Raw genomic sequence first — 16,988 nt, 5'->3', positions numbered from 1 at the left:
AATTTTTCGTTATTAGTCACATTATAAATGCCACAGCCAGCAACATTGTTGTGAATAGATGCATCTGTCGCAAAAATTGTATATCCATTGGTCCTATAAAGGTCAGCCTTTTCAAGGTATTGTTGAATGATGACAATCTTAGATATATTTGACTTCTTGTCCAGCAATTCATTTTTCCTAATTGTCAACTTTGAATGACTCGCAAAGTTGATGGAAAAAGAGGTGTTCTGCAATTGGTATTGAAATTCTCTAGATATAGTTCCATAACTAGATTTGTTGCCACAATTATCCATAACGATATTATAAAAATCCGGAGAAAATTGTTTAATCCTCAATAATTCTTTAAAGGCAAGTAATTTAGCTCTTCTTTCAGGAACAAGTTCACCAGACATAGTATATACTACATGTAAGGGCGTAGAGGGAGATAAGCCAAGACATCTTCTTAAGGAAGAATTTTGAAAAGATTTCAGTCGATTGTTAATTGTCCTAGGTGCATTTGCAAATGTTGTCATAGCATATTCAATTTTAGATCTTATACACGTTTTATATATATTAAGTGCCACATGAGGTTGAAGACCAGATTTTATTGGAGTAAGCATTTTCAATAAATTGACATTATTTTTGGATTCATTTATCGCACGATCACAATGCTCCCGAACTGATAAACTATTGGAAATAGTCCTACCTAAAATTTTTATGCTCTTCACCTGCTCCGTCGATACACCATTTATCATCAACTTTATTTGCCTTCTACCTCCTTTAGCAACATACATACAATTCGTCTTGGCCATATTAAAGGAAAGATTACGTTCAACACAAGCTGCATTGAAAACTCCAATTTTATGTTGAAGATTGGCTACAGCCAAATCAAAATCCTTATTCCATGATAAAATAATGAAGTCATCAGCAAATTGATAAACTCTTGTACTATCATCCTCTATTCCATGAAGTTTTCTGGTATACATATTAAATAAAACAGGAGAAAGACAACTTCCTTGCGGAATACCGTTCCCAACAACAATCTCCTCTTTACCGATTTTTAAAATTCTCCTGGAAAAAACATTCCCTATCCAGTTCACAATATCAATGTCAATACCATCAGCTTTCAGATCATTATACAACAAATTAATATCCACACAATTATAGGCATTATTTATATCCAAAACAAACATTATAACTTTGAAACCTTCTTGTTTCAATAGAGATGTCATGAAGATCAAATCATTTATACACATAGCAGCCGATTTGTTTTTCGATCGCAAAACAAAATCTTTCCGGTAAAAGATTATTCCCATTAATAAAGTTACAAAGTCTTTGACCTATTAATTTAACATTAAACACTTTATGAGACAAGACAAAATTTAAATTGGTCTAAATTCTATAGTCAGAAAACCTTTGCCTCTTTTGGCATAAACCAATCTTAACAACGCCATTTATCAGGGACCTCACCATTTAAAAAACACTATTAAAAATGTACCAAAGTTGATCTTGCAACAGGATTAAGCGCCTTAATCATATCATAGGATACATTATCATAACCGTTTCATTAGAAGTTGTAGACAAATGTACACCCGAAGAATTAATTTCAACCTGTGACTTTAAAAATTGTAGATATTGTTGATTGTTGTCGGAATCCCATTGATTATTATAAACCGGTTGTGTGCTATTCTTGACATTTTTAATAAATTTCCACGCCGTTTTCGCATTTGGTGTTTGATTAAGTTCCTCAATTTTATTTCTATAACTAATCCTCTTGGCCTTACGAACTTCAAGTTGCCACATTTTTCTAGCTTCAAGTAGAGTTTCAAATTTCATAGGAGTTGGATGAGTAAAAGCACTCTTGGTAGCAGCATTTAAACGTCTATAAAAAACATTCAAACCATCATGCCACCAGGATTTCGGCTTAAAGTGACCATTAGTATTAAACGTTGCACTCTGAATTTCACTTTCAAAACTTTGCTGTACTCTGGATACATCAGAAACTAAGGTCAAATTCGATAAAGACTTTAGAAGTTTTTTCTTGGAGATGAACTTATCCGATATTGAGTTAACATTATTACATTCTATAATTATAGGCAAATGATGACTACCACCTAGACTGACAGCTACAGTTTTCCAAGAAAAATTGAAGGTAGAATTTGTAAATGTAACATCCAGCACTGAACCACGATGATCTGCATTCTGTCTAAAAGTGATGGAACCATTGTTCAAACACCGAAAATTAGAAGATGAAATTTTCTGCTCAAGATTACCGCCTTTAACACTTCCATTAGGATCACCCCAAGTTAGACATTTGGCATTAAAGTCGCCACAAATGATGACATTATCATATATTTCCAAAAAATCAACAAGATCAGACATTTTGTCATTAAACTCATTATCCAACATATCAGGTTTAAAATAGGCAGAACAAATAACAAAGTTAGGTTCCATGTTTGTTGTCTTTGCAATAATTGTCTCAGATGACAAGTTGTGATTTATTTTTTTCATTTTAATAGTCTTACGATAACATATGGCGACTCCACCATAATTATCATTCACTCTAGTCTTCCTTAAAATATTATAATTTAAAAGTTTATTATTGCCACCTTCATGAGAAAAAATTTCACTCAGGCAGCAAAAATCAATGCTATTATTGTTCAAAAAATATTCTATGCTATTTGAATTACTCCTCAGAGATTGACAATTGTACTGGCAAATTTTTATCATGATTAGTATTTGATGTAGTGGGAATATCATCCTCATAATTCACATTTTCAGAAGCACTCAGAATTTTAAATTGATTGTCTATTCTCTTCGTCAGATGATCAACAGCAGTTATTGCATCCTGATGATCCAGTTTAATAAAAATATCCTTACAAAGTTTCGTTAATTCAGAAACTGTTCTCTAAATTTCACTTACACGTTTATAATTAGGTAATTTATAAACAGGCACTATTGGTTGAATGTTTTTGCGTATTCTGCGATTATCCTCAGTAAATTCATTTATAGGCTGAGTTTGCTTTATCCTATTTGACTGACGCGCAACTCTGTTATATCTTCTTCTAACTAGAAGCTTGTTTACCTCTTCATCTTTATTTTTGATGTTTTCAGTTGAAGATAGAGCAGGAAAATCATCATCATAGTTTTCCAGTAAACTGAATCTATTATATTGCGTGTTATAAGTGTCCCTTACTTCTTTTCTAGAAATTTTCTTAATCGTCATTATTTTCCTTATATCCTGCTCCTCTATCCACTTGGAACATTTGGACTTCTCATGTGATTGATGATCAACACCATTGCACAGAATACATTTAATAATTCCACAACTTGGATTACAACCGCCAGCTTTGCCACACATCAAACATCTCTTAGCTGATCTACAGCCATTTTGGGTGTGTCCTATTCTTCCACAATTTCTGCATTGTCGGATTGGAGGATAATATTGATCCACCTTTAAGACTGTATAATTCAGTATTATCTCATTCGGTAAATCATTCCCAGCAAAACCTATTTTTACTGAGTATGTGGGTGTTAAAATTTCATTATTGTCCTCATTTATAGAACGTTTCTTGAAGCGCCATACAGAGTTAATTTTGAACGGAGATTGAATATTATCCCTAATTTCTTCTTCAGTAAGGAATGTTGGAACATCCCGGATAACACCATAGGTCTCCAAAAAACTATTAGGTACAAAAGCGCGCAGTTTTCTGCATTTAATGTCATCATTTTTCAAAAAATTATTCGCATTTACAATATTGTCAAATAATATTTTATAAAGAGTAACACCAATTGCCTTAATCATTTTAATGCCAGGAATATTCAGATCACGTATTTGCTCCCAAAGAAAGAGACCATTTCTCAATCTTCTATTTCCATTTATCTCCAATTTGGAGGTGTCAACAAATACAAAAATATCGCCAACATATTCTTGGGGATAGAAAATGGCATAGTCATTATTAACTCCTACACTTCTATTTTTCTCATTATTATCACTTTCCAAAATTGGCTGCACAGCAGCATTTCCAGTAGCGCCAACAGCAGTATTACATGGTGTAGTGTTCATAGTTGAATTCAGATCATTGATGTCACAGTCAGTTTGCATAAAAATTTGCGTTACAGCCTCATTATAATCATCATTAGAAGTTGCCGACGCCATATTGTCAATTTCAGGTTTCTTTGTGTCCGACATTTTGATTTTCTTATTAGACTTAGAATCTTTCGTCAAAATTTTATCAGCATGTTTTCGTGATACTGAAGATTTTAATAATTCAGGATTAAAGTTCGCCAAGGTCTTCCTCATCTTATCAAGTTTTTCACGCTCCTTCTTCTCGGATTTAGATATCTTCTCCTTAACGTTGTGAAATGAATTCTCAAAATCATTAAAGCTCCTCTGAGACACCGTCAATGATTGTGACGCCATGGCGCCACCCTTACTTTTGCCAAATGCTGGCAATTTTTCGTTTAAATACTTCCAATTAATAAAGTTAAATTAAAAAATGATATTTATCAAAAAGAAACAAAAAGTTAATTCAGAAACCAAAAAGAAATTTTCCACTTTAACTTCAACTATCAACAAAATTTTCCGCAATTTTAACCTCAAAAGTACTTGCAACCGTACACTTGCAATGTTGATAATGAACTGTCTGTTTTGTTTTGTTTCATTAATTGTTGTTTTAAATGTTTATTTAACATTTTTCCAAAATTGTCCTTTTTACAAAAGTATTGTTTGCAAAAAACAGCTGTTCATTGTTTATGTTTTTGAGTGAATACTTGGCAATACTAACAAAGTTAACGCCCTTAGGGCGGGTTTCTTACTCCTCAGTTAAACTAGGTTAGATTGAAATTGAAACAAATTAAGGCGGACTTTATCCGATGATTGTGTTTTTCAGTTTTAGATTTAAGCTCAGTTAACATTATTAGTATTGCCAAGTTTTCACTCAAAAACATAAACAATGAATAGCTGTTTTTCGCAAACAATACTTTTGTAGAATGGAAAATTTTGTAAAAATGTTAAATAAACTATTAAAACAATAATTAATAAAACAAAACAAATCAGAAAATTGCAATTTACTAAAAATATTAGGTTTTTATTTTTCCGAAATCATTGTTTTATTGTTTTTGTTAAATGTGTTTTCTCACTTATAACTTGAGTTCAATTGGCCAATTACACTCAGTTAAACTAAGATAATAAGTAACTTTACTTAATTATTGTTTTAAATGTTTATTTAACATTTGTCCAAAATTTTCCATTTTACAAAAGTATTGTTTGCAAAAAACAGATGTTCGTTGTTTATGTTTTTGAGTGAAAACTTGGCAATACTAACAAAGTTAACTGAGGTTAAATCTAAAACTGAAAAATACAATCATCGGTTAAAGTCCCCCTAAATTTGTTCCGAGTTTAATCTAACAGCAAGTTAAGCCTAGTTTAACTGGTGAAATTTTTGGCTTATCACCACGTTGTTGTTGTAACAGCTCGACTGTGGCCGATAGTTCTTTCTGGGGAAAAAACTTTCAGTTGATACAGCTGTCGCTGGTTTGACAATCTTTGGCCGAGTATGACACGGGTCGTTCCGGAGCGAAGATCCAATTGTCGTGTCATCACCAATAATAGTTATCTCAATAATGTGCATACATATATTGATCACGACCCATTTTAATAGATTGATGAATACCTCGGTATGCTACACGTTCAATATCTATCGCGTCAGTATTTTCATTATTTCGTGCTACACGGGACGTACGATGATATCAAGAATACCGCGAAAAGTCCAAAACATGCTTCACTTTCAATATTTCTCACGTGATCCATTATAAATATTGATACGAATTTTGGATTTCAGAAAATTGTGGTTTTTTGGCTACACAAATTTTGATCAGAGATATACCAAGGTCAAGGATTTCGAAATTCGTAGATATTCATAGGACGCGGTCAATTATTTACAGCTGTTATTTTATCTTCATTTGTGAATATTCTATCTGCCATTACGTAATGTTCCTAATATTTAACTTCCTTCTGAAACAATGCACACTTGCTTGCAATTTATTTTAAGAACTTCTTCAAGGTTTTTTTAGGTTTCTATCGAAAGTTTCCCCTTATGACAATTATGACGTCAAGGTACACTAAGTTTTCCGTGAAGTCCTTTTAATACTTTTCTCATTAAATGCTGTATTATCTTTGTATGCAATCTCCCCTTGCTAATTTTCACTTTGCAAGTCCAATGTGGATTCCTTCGCTTTTATAATCCAAATATATCTTCACAAATGAAAACCGGAAAAATATGTAGAAAAGTTTCTACAAATATCTTTAATAAGGAGTATATTTATCTTCGACTCCCAGAAGCAGACTTGACCTAACTAACTTTATTCAATTCGTTTGATTTCTTGTCTGCTATATTTATTAGGTGGTTGGGAAAGTCAGTTTAGCGAAAGCGAATAATAAATTTTATTGTTTGCGAATGCAAATAGCATAATTTAAATTAATTTAACATAAAATTAAAAATTATGAAATTACATACTACTTGACCGTTTGACACTCAAAATTAACACGTAGACAGTAAATCTGTAAGTAGATAGTTTCAGACGTATATCATCCTGTTCATGCCAAACGATTTTTTGCTCTATTTGTAAGACGGTGATATATTTTGATGAAAAATCAAGATGGAACAACATTTTTACTTCATAATACATAACTAAAATTTTCTTTGAAATAGTATTTGCTAAAATTTAGCGAATGTTTAATGGTAAGCGAATAAATCGCATATTCGAAAGCTAGTATACGTTACTCCTTAATATATATATACCAAGTCATAATCTTCTAGATATTTCCAAGGTATTCTAGCGATACCTTTCGGATACTACTTGCGTCTTTTAACGGTCACATTATTGAAAGCTCTACTTGATCAAAATAAATTAAATTAAAATAAAAAATGATTTTTAAATTCCTAAAATCTGCAATCAGGTGCGAATGTAGGTAGACTTTCACTTTACCAGGAAGTCCCAAATTCCAAGCTCTATAATCAAATGCCTAATCGCCTCAATCTTTATATTATTGAAAGCTCCCTCAATATTCAAAAACGCGGCAAAAGTATAGTCCCTATTTGTCACGCCTTGCTCAATAAAACTTACCAACTCGTGCAGTGCACTCTCAACAGATTTACCTTGAGATATGCATGTTGAGTGTCACTAATGAGGTAAGTATCAATATTGTTCCTCAACCTCTTTGGTAAATACCTACTAACAATGCATCCAATAAAAAACTTAAGCAGAAGAGACAAAGCGTCCTAAGGTAAAGTCTTTCGTATGACTGTGACATCATGCCCAGGTCACTCGAAAGAGTCGAATGAATTATCACTGCATTGAATATACTTTATGACCCTAGGGTCAGGTTCTTAAACGCCAACCTTTGTATTCTAAATTCATCACTTAGGTTGCTCTCTCTTGCCCGGAGAGTAACTGGACAAGATAGCTCACAGCTTTCCTTATGTGAGTCTGTGTACTTGTTCACAACCCCCTTTTAATCAGTTAGTAACAGATTGAATAAGGCCTGTTGTGCCAACACATACTTTGTCCTATCTGCAAAGGCTGCGCAATTTGTTTTCGTAGGATACCAAAGGATTAACTCCTAGCCAAAACAGAATCCAGTGTGTATCCAATGTGAAGGCATGATTCGAAAATGACCAATCCGTTGCGACCTAAAAATCCCTAAAAAGATCAGTTCAACGGTTAGTTAAAATTAAAAGAGAATTTGAAAAAATCATCCTGTAATCTTCGAGAGACCTCAAAGTCCCGTTCCTAGCCTTCTTCGTCTTCTTTCGGCCCGAGTAATTAATATCCCGGCTACTTGCCGAACGACCTGTGGACGATCCTCTTCCAAATATCCGCTTTAATTTCCTTGCAGGAGATATTATCCGTCGGTATGGCACTAGTCTCACCAAGGGATACCTCTGGAAGACTCTCAACGTTTGCGTCAGTCAGAATCTGACCTACATGCTTAGCAATTCCGGCATGGAGGTCAGTAACGTTGACGCTAAATGAAGCGGTTAGCGACTAGCCTCTTTAAGCACTGACTAGTTAGTTAGTTCTTTTAACGTTCATTAGAAAACTCCGAAGTTTAGAATATTTATAATAATAATGAATATTAAACTGTCCGTTAAGAACCGTTTAATTTAAATGCAAATACAATTTCGTATAAGTATTTAAATAAGCGTGTAACGGAAAGAACGTTGTTTATTTTTGATATTGAAAATTTGGATTTTTACGCCTTAATTGGAAGTACTTCAAGTACGATATTTAGTTTGAGGGACTTTTAACATCTCCTTTGTTACGTGTGAGAAGATCTTGTGGGTGGTGGATACAAAATATCTGAAATGTTGGCTTGTAGCAACAAAGGCCATCCTTGAACACTGAAATACCATAATGGTTCCCTTAAAAAATACTGTCATCTAAACAGCAGCCCAAGTTTATATACTTAATATTCTTGTTGTTTACCTAATAATACAAATGTTTGACATTTATTTATTATTTTTTCTTTTGTTTATTTTTATAAAAATCTTAATTGGATATTATGTATTTAAAAAAATATCAGGCACTAGGAAAAAACCTAAATTCATGGTAGAGGAAAGCAAAAATATTTTAATTTATAAATAAAATATAAGGAAATAACAATAAAAATATTTAAACATAATAAAGTACTCGTAATAATAATTAAAAAACATTGTACATAATATATATAAGAATGTTTAATTAGATTTAACCAACTTTATATGTATGCGTGCTTGGGATGATGTTTCTTTTTTTTCATTTCACTTTTTGTTGAATAAAAAATAATTATATGTAAATTTACAATATCAATGACAACAAATAACAACAATAATTATTATAATATTGCATTAGGGTTATATGTACATATGTATGTAATCAATTTCAATAAAAATGTTGAATTATTTATGTGTTTGTGTAACTCGTGTTTAATAACTTGATGCACCCAACATTGTGCGTATTTGTTCGAATGATAACCAGAAAGTAAGTGACCAAGGAGCCATACGAATCCAACAGGGCAAGAAACCTTTGTAGAGTGCAGTTAAACCTTCTTTGTTTACAGTTTGACGTAAACAGTCCACTGAACCTTTATATAAAAGTCCTCTGAAATTTTGAAAAGAAAAAAATAATAAGTATTTAAATAGTTTATTTTAAAAATGCTTTTAAATTTAAAAAATCTTTCGGACTTAAAATTGAATTTTAAATCATGTTTTCGAACATGTTGTTAAGTTTTACTTTATTATACACTGAAAATAATCCATGCTCAACTTTACGAAAAAAAATTTCGTAACTTCTATTTTCGTAGTATTTACAAAAATTTCGTTTATGATACGAAATATTATTTAATAAAACCCTTTTCTATTTTAACGAAAGTACGAAAACCTTTCGTAATATTTTTTCTTAAATTTTTGGCGAAATTAAACATAATGGTATTAATTATATTATGATTAGATAAATCTACAACATTTTTATAAAATTTAAGAAAAAGTATAATATTATTCCAAATTATTTTCATTAAAAAAAAATAAAAATTCGTATGGAGAATAATTTTGAACTAAAATTAGAAAATTTATTTTAAAATGTTTGATTAAATTAATATTTCGTAAATTTTACCATATTTATTCAAAATTCCTTTTTTTCAATTTATGTAAATTAATTTTTTCAAAAATATTTTGCATTATACTAAAATATTTCGTGCAATTTCGTATATATAACGAAAGAATTTCGTGGTGCGAAACAACGAACGATTCGTACAATGTACGACATTTTTCGTATATATTAGGCACACACACACTTTTATAAAACTACCCAACTTATACAGTAAACGTTAAAGCGGTATATTTATTTTCAACACTCGAAAGCACACTATACTTTAGTAACTTTACTCAATAACGTCAGTGCTATTCTCATTCTAGACATTCTAGCGACACCTTCCGGATACTTCTGAAATATATATTTTTTTGGTACATATAGTGGAGGCACCCATCTTAAGGTAAAAATATGTAGACTTTTTGATTATGAGGCACAGTGTCAAAATACATACATATTCCTGCTAAATTATTACACTCGTAGAATTAAAATTAACTCTTCAGCATCGAAATTCGAAAATATTGTATTCTAAAATTACCTTAAAACTTATAAAAGTTTTTTTAAAAAAATTGAAATTGGTAAATTTAATGAATTAGAGCTTATTTTAACAACTTTATAAATTTTCAAAGAAAAATGTAAAGCTTATTTTAACAACTTGAATAAATTTCAATTTTCGAAAATTTTTATGAAAACAAGAAAGATTTATGTCTTACAAATTTCGTTCAATTCTAATTTTCGGAAATTTTTATGGAAACAAAGAAGAATTATGTCTACCAAATTTCCTGTTTGAGCAACAAATATTGCTTTAAATTTAGTTATTATATTTTAATATAATTTACCTACGCCCTTTTGGGTTTATGAAAAAATTAATTCTAAGAGCGTAATAATCATATCTCCGAAGATTAGATTAGGTTGATAGGTTGTACTTAATTTTCGAACTTAATTTCGAACATATTGTTGTATTGTATTATACCGTTGTGTTGAATTACACTTTAATTCAATAGCATTCTCCAATGAAAAGTTAACTGGAATTCCAGTCTAAAATTACAGTTTAATTATAGTTTAATTCAAGCCTTTTTTGACAAGAAAAAGTTTTAAGAAACATTTTTATATTTTAGTATGAAAACATAGCTGGACTGCACTTGATTTAAAATTTTGTGAGTGCTTATTGGGTAACCTTTCTCATGGAATTGTCCATATTTTTGTTTCCACTATACATAATGTAAAGAATGTTAATAATTATTTCATAAAAAAAACTTTTTAATACGAAAAATCTCTTTTAACAATGTGACCCTACAATTTATGGATTTATTGAAATATATAATAAAATTTTCTTGAATTTAAAACATAATCTTCTAGAATTTTGTTGACAGGCACGGCACGTTAATTTTAATTGTATAAGTGTAAAGTTTTTAGGGCTTTTTGGTTTTCATATGACGATATATATATAATTACACATTGGACAAAAGATAACAGTTGCTAACTATGTATAATAAATTAATTATATAATAATACTTCCATTAGAAATCCATTACACCACATGACCCACTATCTTCAACAGTTTTCAAATTCATGTTTAACAGGATTTTGACAAACACTTGATTTAAAATCTTTCCCTAAAGAATTGCATATTATAAACGTTTTAGATTATCTTCAACCGATAACAATGAAATTTTCCTATTTAATTTGTTTATTGACTTATAACATTATCAATATAATAAAATATATTATAAGTTGTGATTGATAAACAAACTAACAAATAGGTATGTATGTATATATGTACGATAATACTCACTTAACTACTGTAATGTTTTGTTTTGCAAAAATAAACATAAGTTAAAAATAGCATAGCACAGGTGAAAATTAAAACATTTTATACAATTAAAACTATGCAACAATTAATTATCAACAATAATAATCTCAAGAGAAGTTATACACATTAACAGTCAATCAATTTAGATTAGTATTAAGGGAAACTAAGAAACGTGCTCCAAATCAATTTCTGTTTACTTCAAATAAGTTATCTCTGAACATATTATGGATGTTGTTTGTGCAAAATGTTATGAGTATATGTATGAATAGAACAAACTTGTAGTTTTGTTTGTGTTCAACTGTGCTAATCTTATCAAGTTGTTTAAATCAACAACATCCAAAAATATGAGACCACTACATCAAATATGTATAGTGTGATATTAGTAAGATTTGATTAATGATAATAATTACCAAATGATTTTAAATTTATTTTCAAAATATTTGGAATAATAATTTCTAAGTGAAATGTATTTATGATGAAGTATGTAAGGTTGTGTATCTAAATGGAAATTTTTAGCAACTATGTATAAGTAGTTTAGGGCCTTCGATACTTTGCAATCCAATATACTATTCTACAGGACTGGTCTATGATGTTACGGAATCTTTCGAATATCAACCTATAATAATAACAAGAGGGCGGTTTTACCATCCTTTCTCTGTCATTTATATCAAGGTTCGAACCTAATCTAGGCAGTTCGTCCGCAACCCGGCATCCAACACAGTCTAATGTCATAAAATAGTCTTTTGTATATACATACATTAATTAATTACATAATCATTCTTCTTGGATATGATTTTCTAAAGAAATGATCTTGAAAAATAATTCATTAATTAATAACTTACTAAACATTTACTTAACATAAAATACAAATCATTCTTCTTGGATATGATTTTCTAAAGAAATGATCTTGAAAAATAATTCATTAATTAATAACTTACTAAACATTTACTTAACATAAAATACAAACATAAATGTAATTTTGATACATACCTTCCTTTATCATCGGTAGGTTGATTCATGATGCGAGTTTTTACCACGTCAGCTGGAGTGCCCATAATAGCTGCTACAAAACCGGCACATATTGAGGCCAGAACATGAACAGTATGACAATCTGGCATATGTAATTTATTCATAATCATATGTTTTATAGTATCGTAGGTTGTTAAATCACCTATTAAATATAAAAATTGGAAATTATTTGTAATTAGTACAATAATAAGTATTTTCTATAATTAATATACAATGCCTACCTAAGTTTACTAAAGCTGCACGCTGTACATTTGGTATACTACCTTTCCATAGTCCTTTTATACCACCCCTTCTTATGATCTCTTTTAAAGCGTGAGCTGCCCCATGAACACGTGGAGCTTCTCCCATTAGACGTCTTTTACCCTCCATTTGTATTTGTACTTTAACTAAATCGGCTGGTGATGCCAACCATTGTGCTAAGCCGCCAGAAAAAACGCCACACAGAGCAGATTTGTATAGGGGTAGTGGTATATTACTCCCATTTTCACTTTTTGCCATTTCTTTGCGCATAAAGTCATAAGTACATATTCTTACACCACTAAAATTAAAGAATTTTAGTTATTGTAATGTAAAAATATAAAAAAAAATAAATATTTTTACCTGTAAACAATGTGTCTGTATAGGGCAGGAGTTACACCTTGCCATAGTTTAAGCGTTCCTTCCTCACGAGCAATGCCAACTGCAGTAGCAAACATTCCTCGATATTGAACCTATAATAAAAAATAATATTGAATATATATATTTTTTAATATGCAAATATTCGCAATTTTATATTTTTAGAAAACTTGCTCAGTTATGAATGTCTTCAAAACTTTAAAAATAAATTCAGATTGTTAACTTAATTAAAAGAGATATATGTAGGCCATACATGGGAATTTTCCATTAAGAATTTAAATTTCATTATCATTTATAGAATATTTTAATTACAAAATACAATTAAGTAATTATAATAGGAAAAGAGTGCTAGCTTTTTAAAAATAACTATAAATTAGATTTATTGATTAGTTTTGTTCTTAGAAGAAATTTGTGAAGTAATTCGATATTTGTGGAGTAATTCAATATTGTCCTCAAATAAATTTTTTAAGCAAATGGTGGGTTGTATCCTGTAAAAATGGACACTCCTGAAGTATGTGTGCAATGTTGAGTTGGATATTACATGTGGGACAAAATGGTGGTGATGATTTATCCAGAAGATGTTTATGTGTTAATTTGGTATGATCAATTCTCATTCTAAAAATTATATTTGTAATAGTTCTTGGGTAAGATTTTGGGTATTTTGCTTGGGCACACAAAGGATTAAATGAAAAATATATTAAGTACCATTTAATAACAATTATATTTTTTTTTTTTTCATTATAATTTTTTGATAATTTTGATAAAGTCATTATTTGATAATGAATTTTCAAAAATAAATTTAATTATAATTAAGGAAAAGTTTTCAAAGATTCAAGCACAGGTTTGAAAGCATTGAAAACCAGTTCCCGTAGCCCAAATTGGCTGAAATTTGTCAGCCATAAGTACATTTGATGATAATACAACAATATTTTCGAATATTCGAAATTAAGTTCGAAAATTCCAAGTTATTTTAGAAAAAAATTTTTATGTTTTTACTAACTAAAAAAAATTCAAAACTAATGTTTTCACCTCGTATTCGAAACAATTTTAAAGCGGTTAAAACTAGTTCTTCTAGTCCAAATGAGCTGAAATTAGGCATGCATGATTTCACCTAATGACAATACATTATAATTTTTAAAATCCATTGAATAATGGTAATGAAAATTTCTTTTTAAATAATTACTAATGAAAGCGTTTTATTAAAAAGATTTATACAAAATAATGCTAATAAAAAAATAATTATAATTCTTTTTAATTTAAAGCTAATAAAATTGTCAATTAATTAGTCGATATAATTAACTACTCCCATGTGTGATGTAGGCATTAGAAATAATTTGGTTTATTAATATTATTTTATATATTTTTTCTATATATTTTTTTAAATATTTTCCTTAAAAATATTAAAATATCTACCAAAAATACATACTAAACAAATATCTTAAATCAATGAAACATCGTTTTCGAATCATCGAATTTGCATTGGTTGATAAGTTCAATATTTTAAAACATTATTGTAATTTTGACTTATAATTTATTTAAATAAATTCAAATAAATTGCGGAAAACAATGAAAATTCGTATTCAATTTAAATAATTTATTGAAATAGTACATTTGTAACTAAAGGGAATAATATAAAAATTCAATTGTCGATTCGAATGTATGTATTGTATTAAAACAAATGCCTACAAAAAATAGGACTCATCCAACCAAAATTTTATTAATCAAAGGCTCTTTCTACAAATATATTTAAGCCCAATTTATCCATTTTTATGTACGTCATTGTCAACTAGCAAAACAATTGATAGAATTTCGTACAACATACAACGACACAACGGTAAGATATCGATTGTGAATTGGACAATATTTTTAAGTAAATCAGAAGCTTTGAATGTTTCACGTGATTTTACAAATTAATTATTCGACTAATAGTTAGAAAGAGTAATTAAAGTTTAACAACTTTGAAATTTTCGGAACATTTTTCATTAAAATTCTAAAATTATTACTATTTTTTTAGTTTAAACTGCGACTTGAATCGTTCGTTAATCACAACGAAAAAACATAAATAGATATGTATTTATTTAAAAAATAATAGAAATATTAACAAAACTTATATGGGAAACTGTTCGTCATGTTTTGTGTTGTTGTAATTGAACAAAGCTAAAATAAATGGTAAATAAAGTTGGATATTTACTAATAGTAATTAGAAAAATTCTCACCTGTGGTTTTGCTGCATTTTTACCTCCACCAATTGCATGATGAGTAGTTGCAGCAGCTTCACCCTGTATTTGAAGTCTTGTCTTTGTAAGGTCCAATGGATATGTAACTAATTCAGCATTTGATGCAGCCACAACAGATACAATATAAGTACATGCAAAACTATCAGCATAATCATACTTTACGGGTCGCATTTGATTGCGGGTAACTGTAGCATTGTCTACATTTGCTGGTGTCGCTCCGGAGGTTGTGCTGGTAGTGGCGGTTGTTGAAGCTTCAGCTGCAGACGAAATAGTTGCAGCTGCAGCCGTTGCTGCCTGTTTTTGACTTTGCATGGTTATGAAATATTTTTGTTCGAAAGTTCACGTTGACGATCTTGACGTATAATAAAAAATATCACAAAAAAACTTGTTCTTTTCTCTTTGGCTGATTGTTGTTAAAAATAACTGAACAAACAAAAATCACTTGTTGGAAATGTACAATGAATGGCGCAGTGGCTGGTACTTGCATATGATTAAAAATAAAAAATGTGAGCAATAAAAAAAAAATAAAACTAAAACAGTGTGGATGTAAAGACGCCAAGTATTGAATAATAATTTGTTTAAAAATTTCGATTCATCACAAATTGTCACAACCTTAAAAAATAGCAAAACAATTTCATTAAAACAAATTCTACTCTGTCTGTCCAACACTTTATTGTTTGTTCAATTTGTCCAGCAAAACTCACATGCCCTCAATCAACAAAACTTGCAGTAGTTTAATGGAATTCCATCAATTAATTTTCTGCACTGCACAAACAGCCAATAACTTTTGGCTTTTAACTAGTTGTTGCTAATAATGGGGCCAATATCGCAACTCCTTCTACATCAATTTATGAGTAGAATTTCCTTAACTTGTATTATTCTTATATTTTTTATTCACTTCACTTTAATTGTGTCGCCATCCCTTTTACATAACTTTTTTCTTTTTGGGATTTTCTTTAACTATTTTGTAGCTACCAAAATAAATGTTGGCCCTTTATATGTTTTTGTTCTGATATTTTTTATGATTTTCTTATTCCTCTAACGTCTTCGATGTTGTTTAATCGAATGTGAGTTTTTTAATTTGCACATTTTATTGTATTTATTTGATTTTGGGTTAAATTGAGTGAGTGAGCCTTATCAATACATTTTTTTGTTTTTATAAAATAAAAAAAATGCAATAAAAAAACAATAACAATTATAAATTGGTCCAATTGGAAAAACAAAAACAAAGAAGCCGACAGTCAGCTGATTGATATAAATGACACAGGGTAGTATTATCAACTTACAGCTTTTAGCATTTCTTTTTAGAGCTTTTTTACAATTTTAGAAGCGATTGTGTTTTATGGCAATACCATTCCAGGTTTCAATGTTATTTTTGAATTTTTCCATAATTAAAATACCTATTATATCAAACCTTATTTTCTATATATTAAATTAATGGCAACATATGTATGTATATACATCTTGCGAGAAAACTTAATACGATATATTTGCGTAATAAATGTTGAAACAGTTAAAATTAATTACAATCAATATACCTTGGTCTGTTGCAAATTTAGCTAAAGTCGAAATTTTCAGTACCAAATGAATGGAACTTTTTACCTATTGGTCCTAGCAAAAATTGTCCGAAGGAGTTCATATATCTTTTCTTTATTGGGTTTTTATATAATTATTTTTCTATGTTT

The 16,988-nt window shown here is 29.7% G+C and overlaps 1 protein-coding gene across 3 annotated transcripts; it reads right to left on the bottom strand.

Annotated features, from left to right (window-relative positions):
- Nucleotides 1-8,495: 8,495 nt before the first annotated feature.
- Nucleotides 8,496-16,509, bottom strand: LOC111680627 (mitochondrial uncoupling protein 4). 3 transcript variants are annotated; one of them, XM_023442300.2, is made up of 6 exons: nt 16,008-16,509; nt 15,283-15,915; nt 13,052-13,161; nt 12,673-12,989; nt 12,413-12,593; nt 8,496-9,123 (listed from the first exon to the last, which is right to left on the bottom strand). In XM_023442300.2, exons 2-6 carry the CDS (start codon nt 15,613-15,615, stop codon nt 8,949-8,951), a joined length of 1,116 nt encoding a protein of 371 aa, XP_023298068.1. In that variant the 5' UTR covers nt 15,616-15,915; nt 16,008-16,509; the 3' UTR covers nt 8,496-8,948. The 3 variants fall into 3 exon arrangements, with proteins under 3 accessions (XP_023298068.1, XP_046802629.1, XP_023298069.1); XM_046946673.1 differs by having other exon boundaries at nt 15,283-15,783; XM_023442301.2 differs by having other exon boundaries at nt 15,283-15,655.
- Nucleotides 16,510-16,988: the final 479 nt, after the last annotated feature.

Source organism: Lucilia cuprina, chromosome 3, assembly GCF_022045245.1.
Source record: "Lucilia cuprina isolate Lc7/37 chromosome 3, ASM2204524v1, whole genome shotgun sequence".
NCBI classification, from domain to species: domain Eukaryota; kingdom Metazoa; phylum Arthropoda; class Insecta; order Diptera; family Calliphoridae; genus Lucilia; species Lucilia cuprina.
This window is presented reverse-complemented; position numbering and strand designations above follow the sequence as displayed.

Coding starts and splice junctions, on each gene's coding strand:
- LOC111680627 (XM_023442300.2), bottom strand. CDS start 15,615: ATGCAAAGTCAAAAACAGGCAGCAACGGCTGCAGCTGCAACTATTTCG. Junction 13,162..15,282: donor AAAATGCAGCAAAACCACAG/GTGAGAATTTTT, acceptor TTTTTATTATAG/GTTCAATATCGAGGAATGTT. Junction 9,124..12,412: donor CCTACCGATGATAAAGGAAG/GTATGTATCAAA, acceptor TCAAAATTTCAG/AGGACTTTTATATAAAGGTT.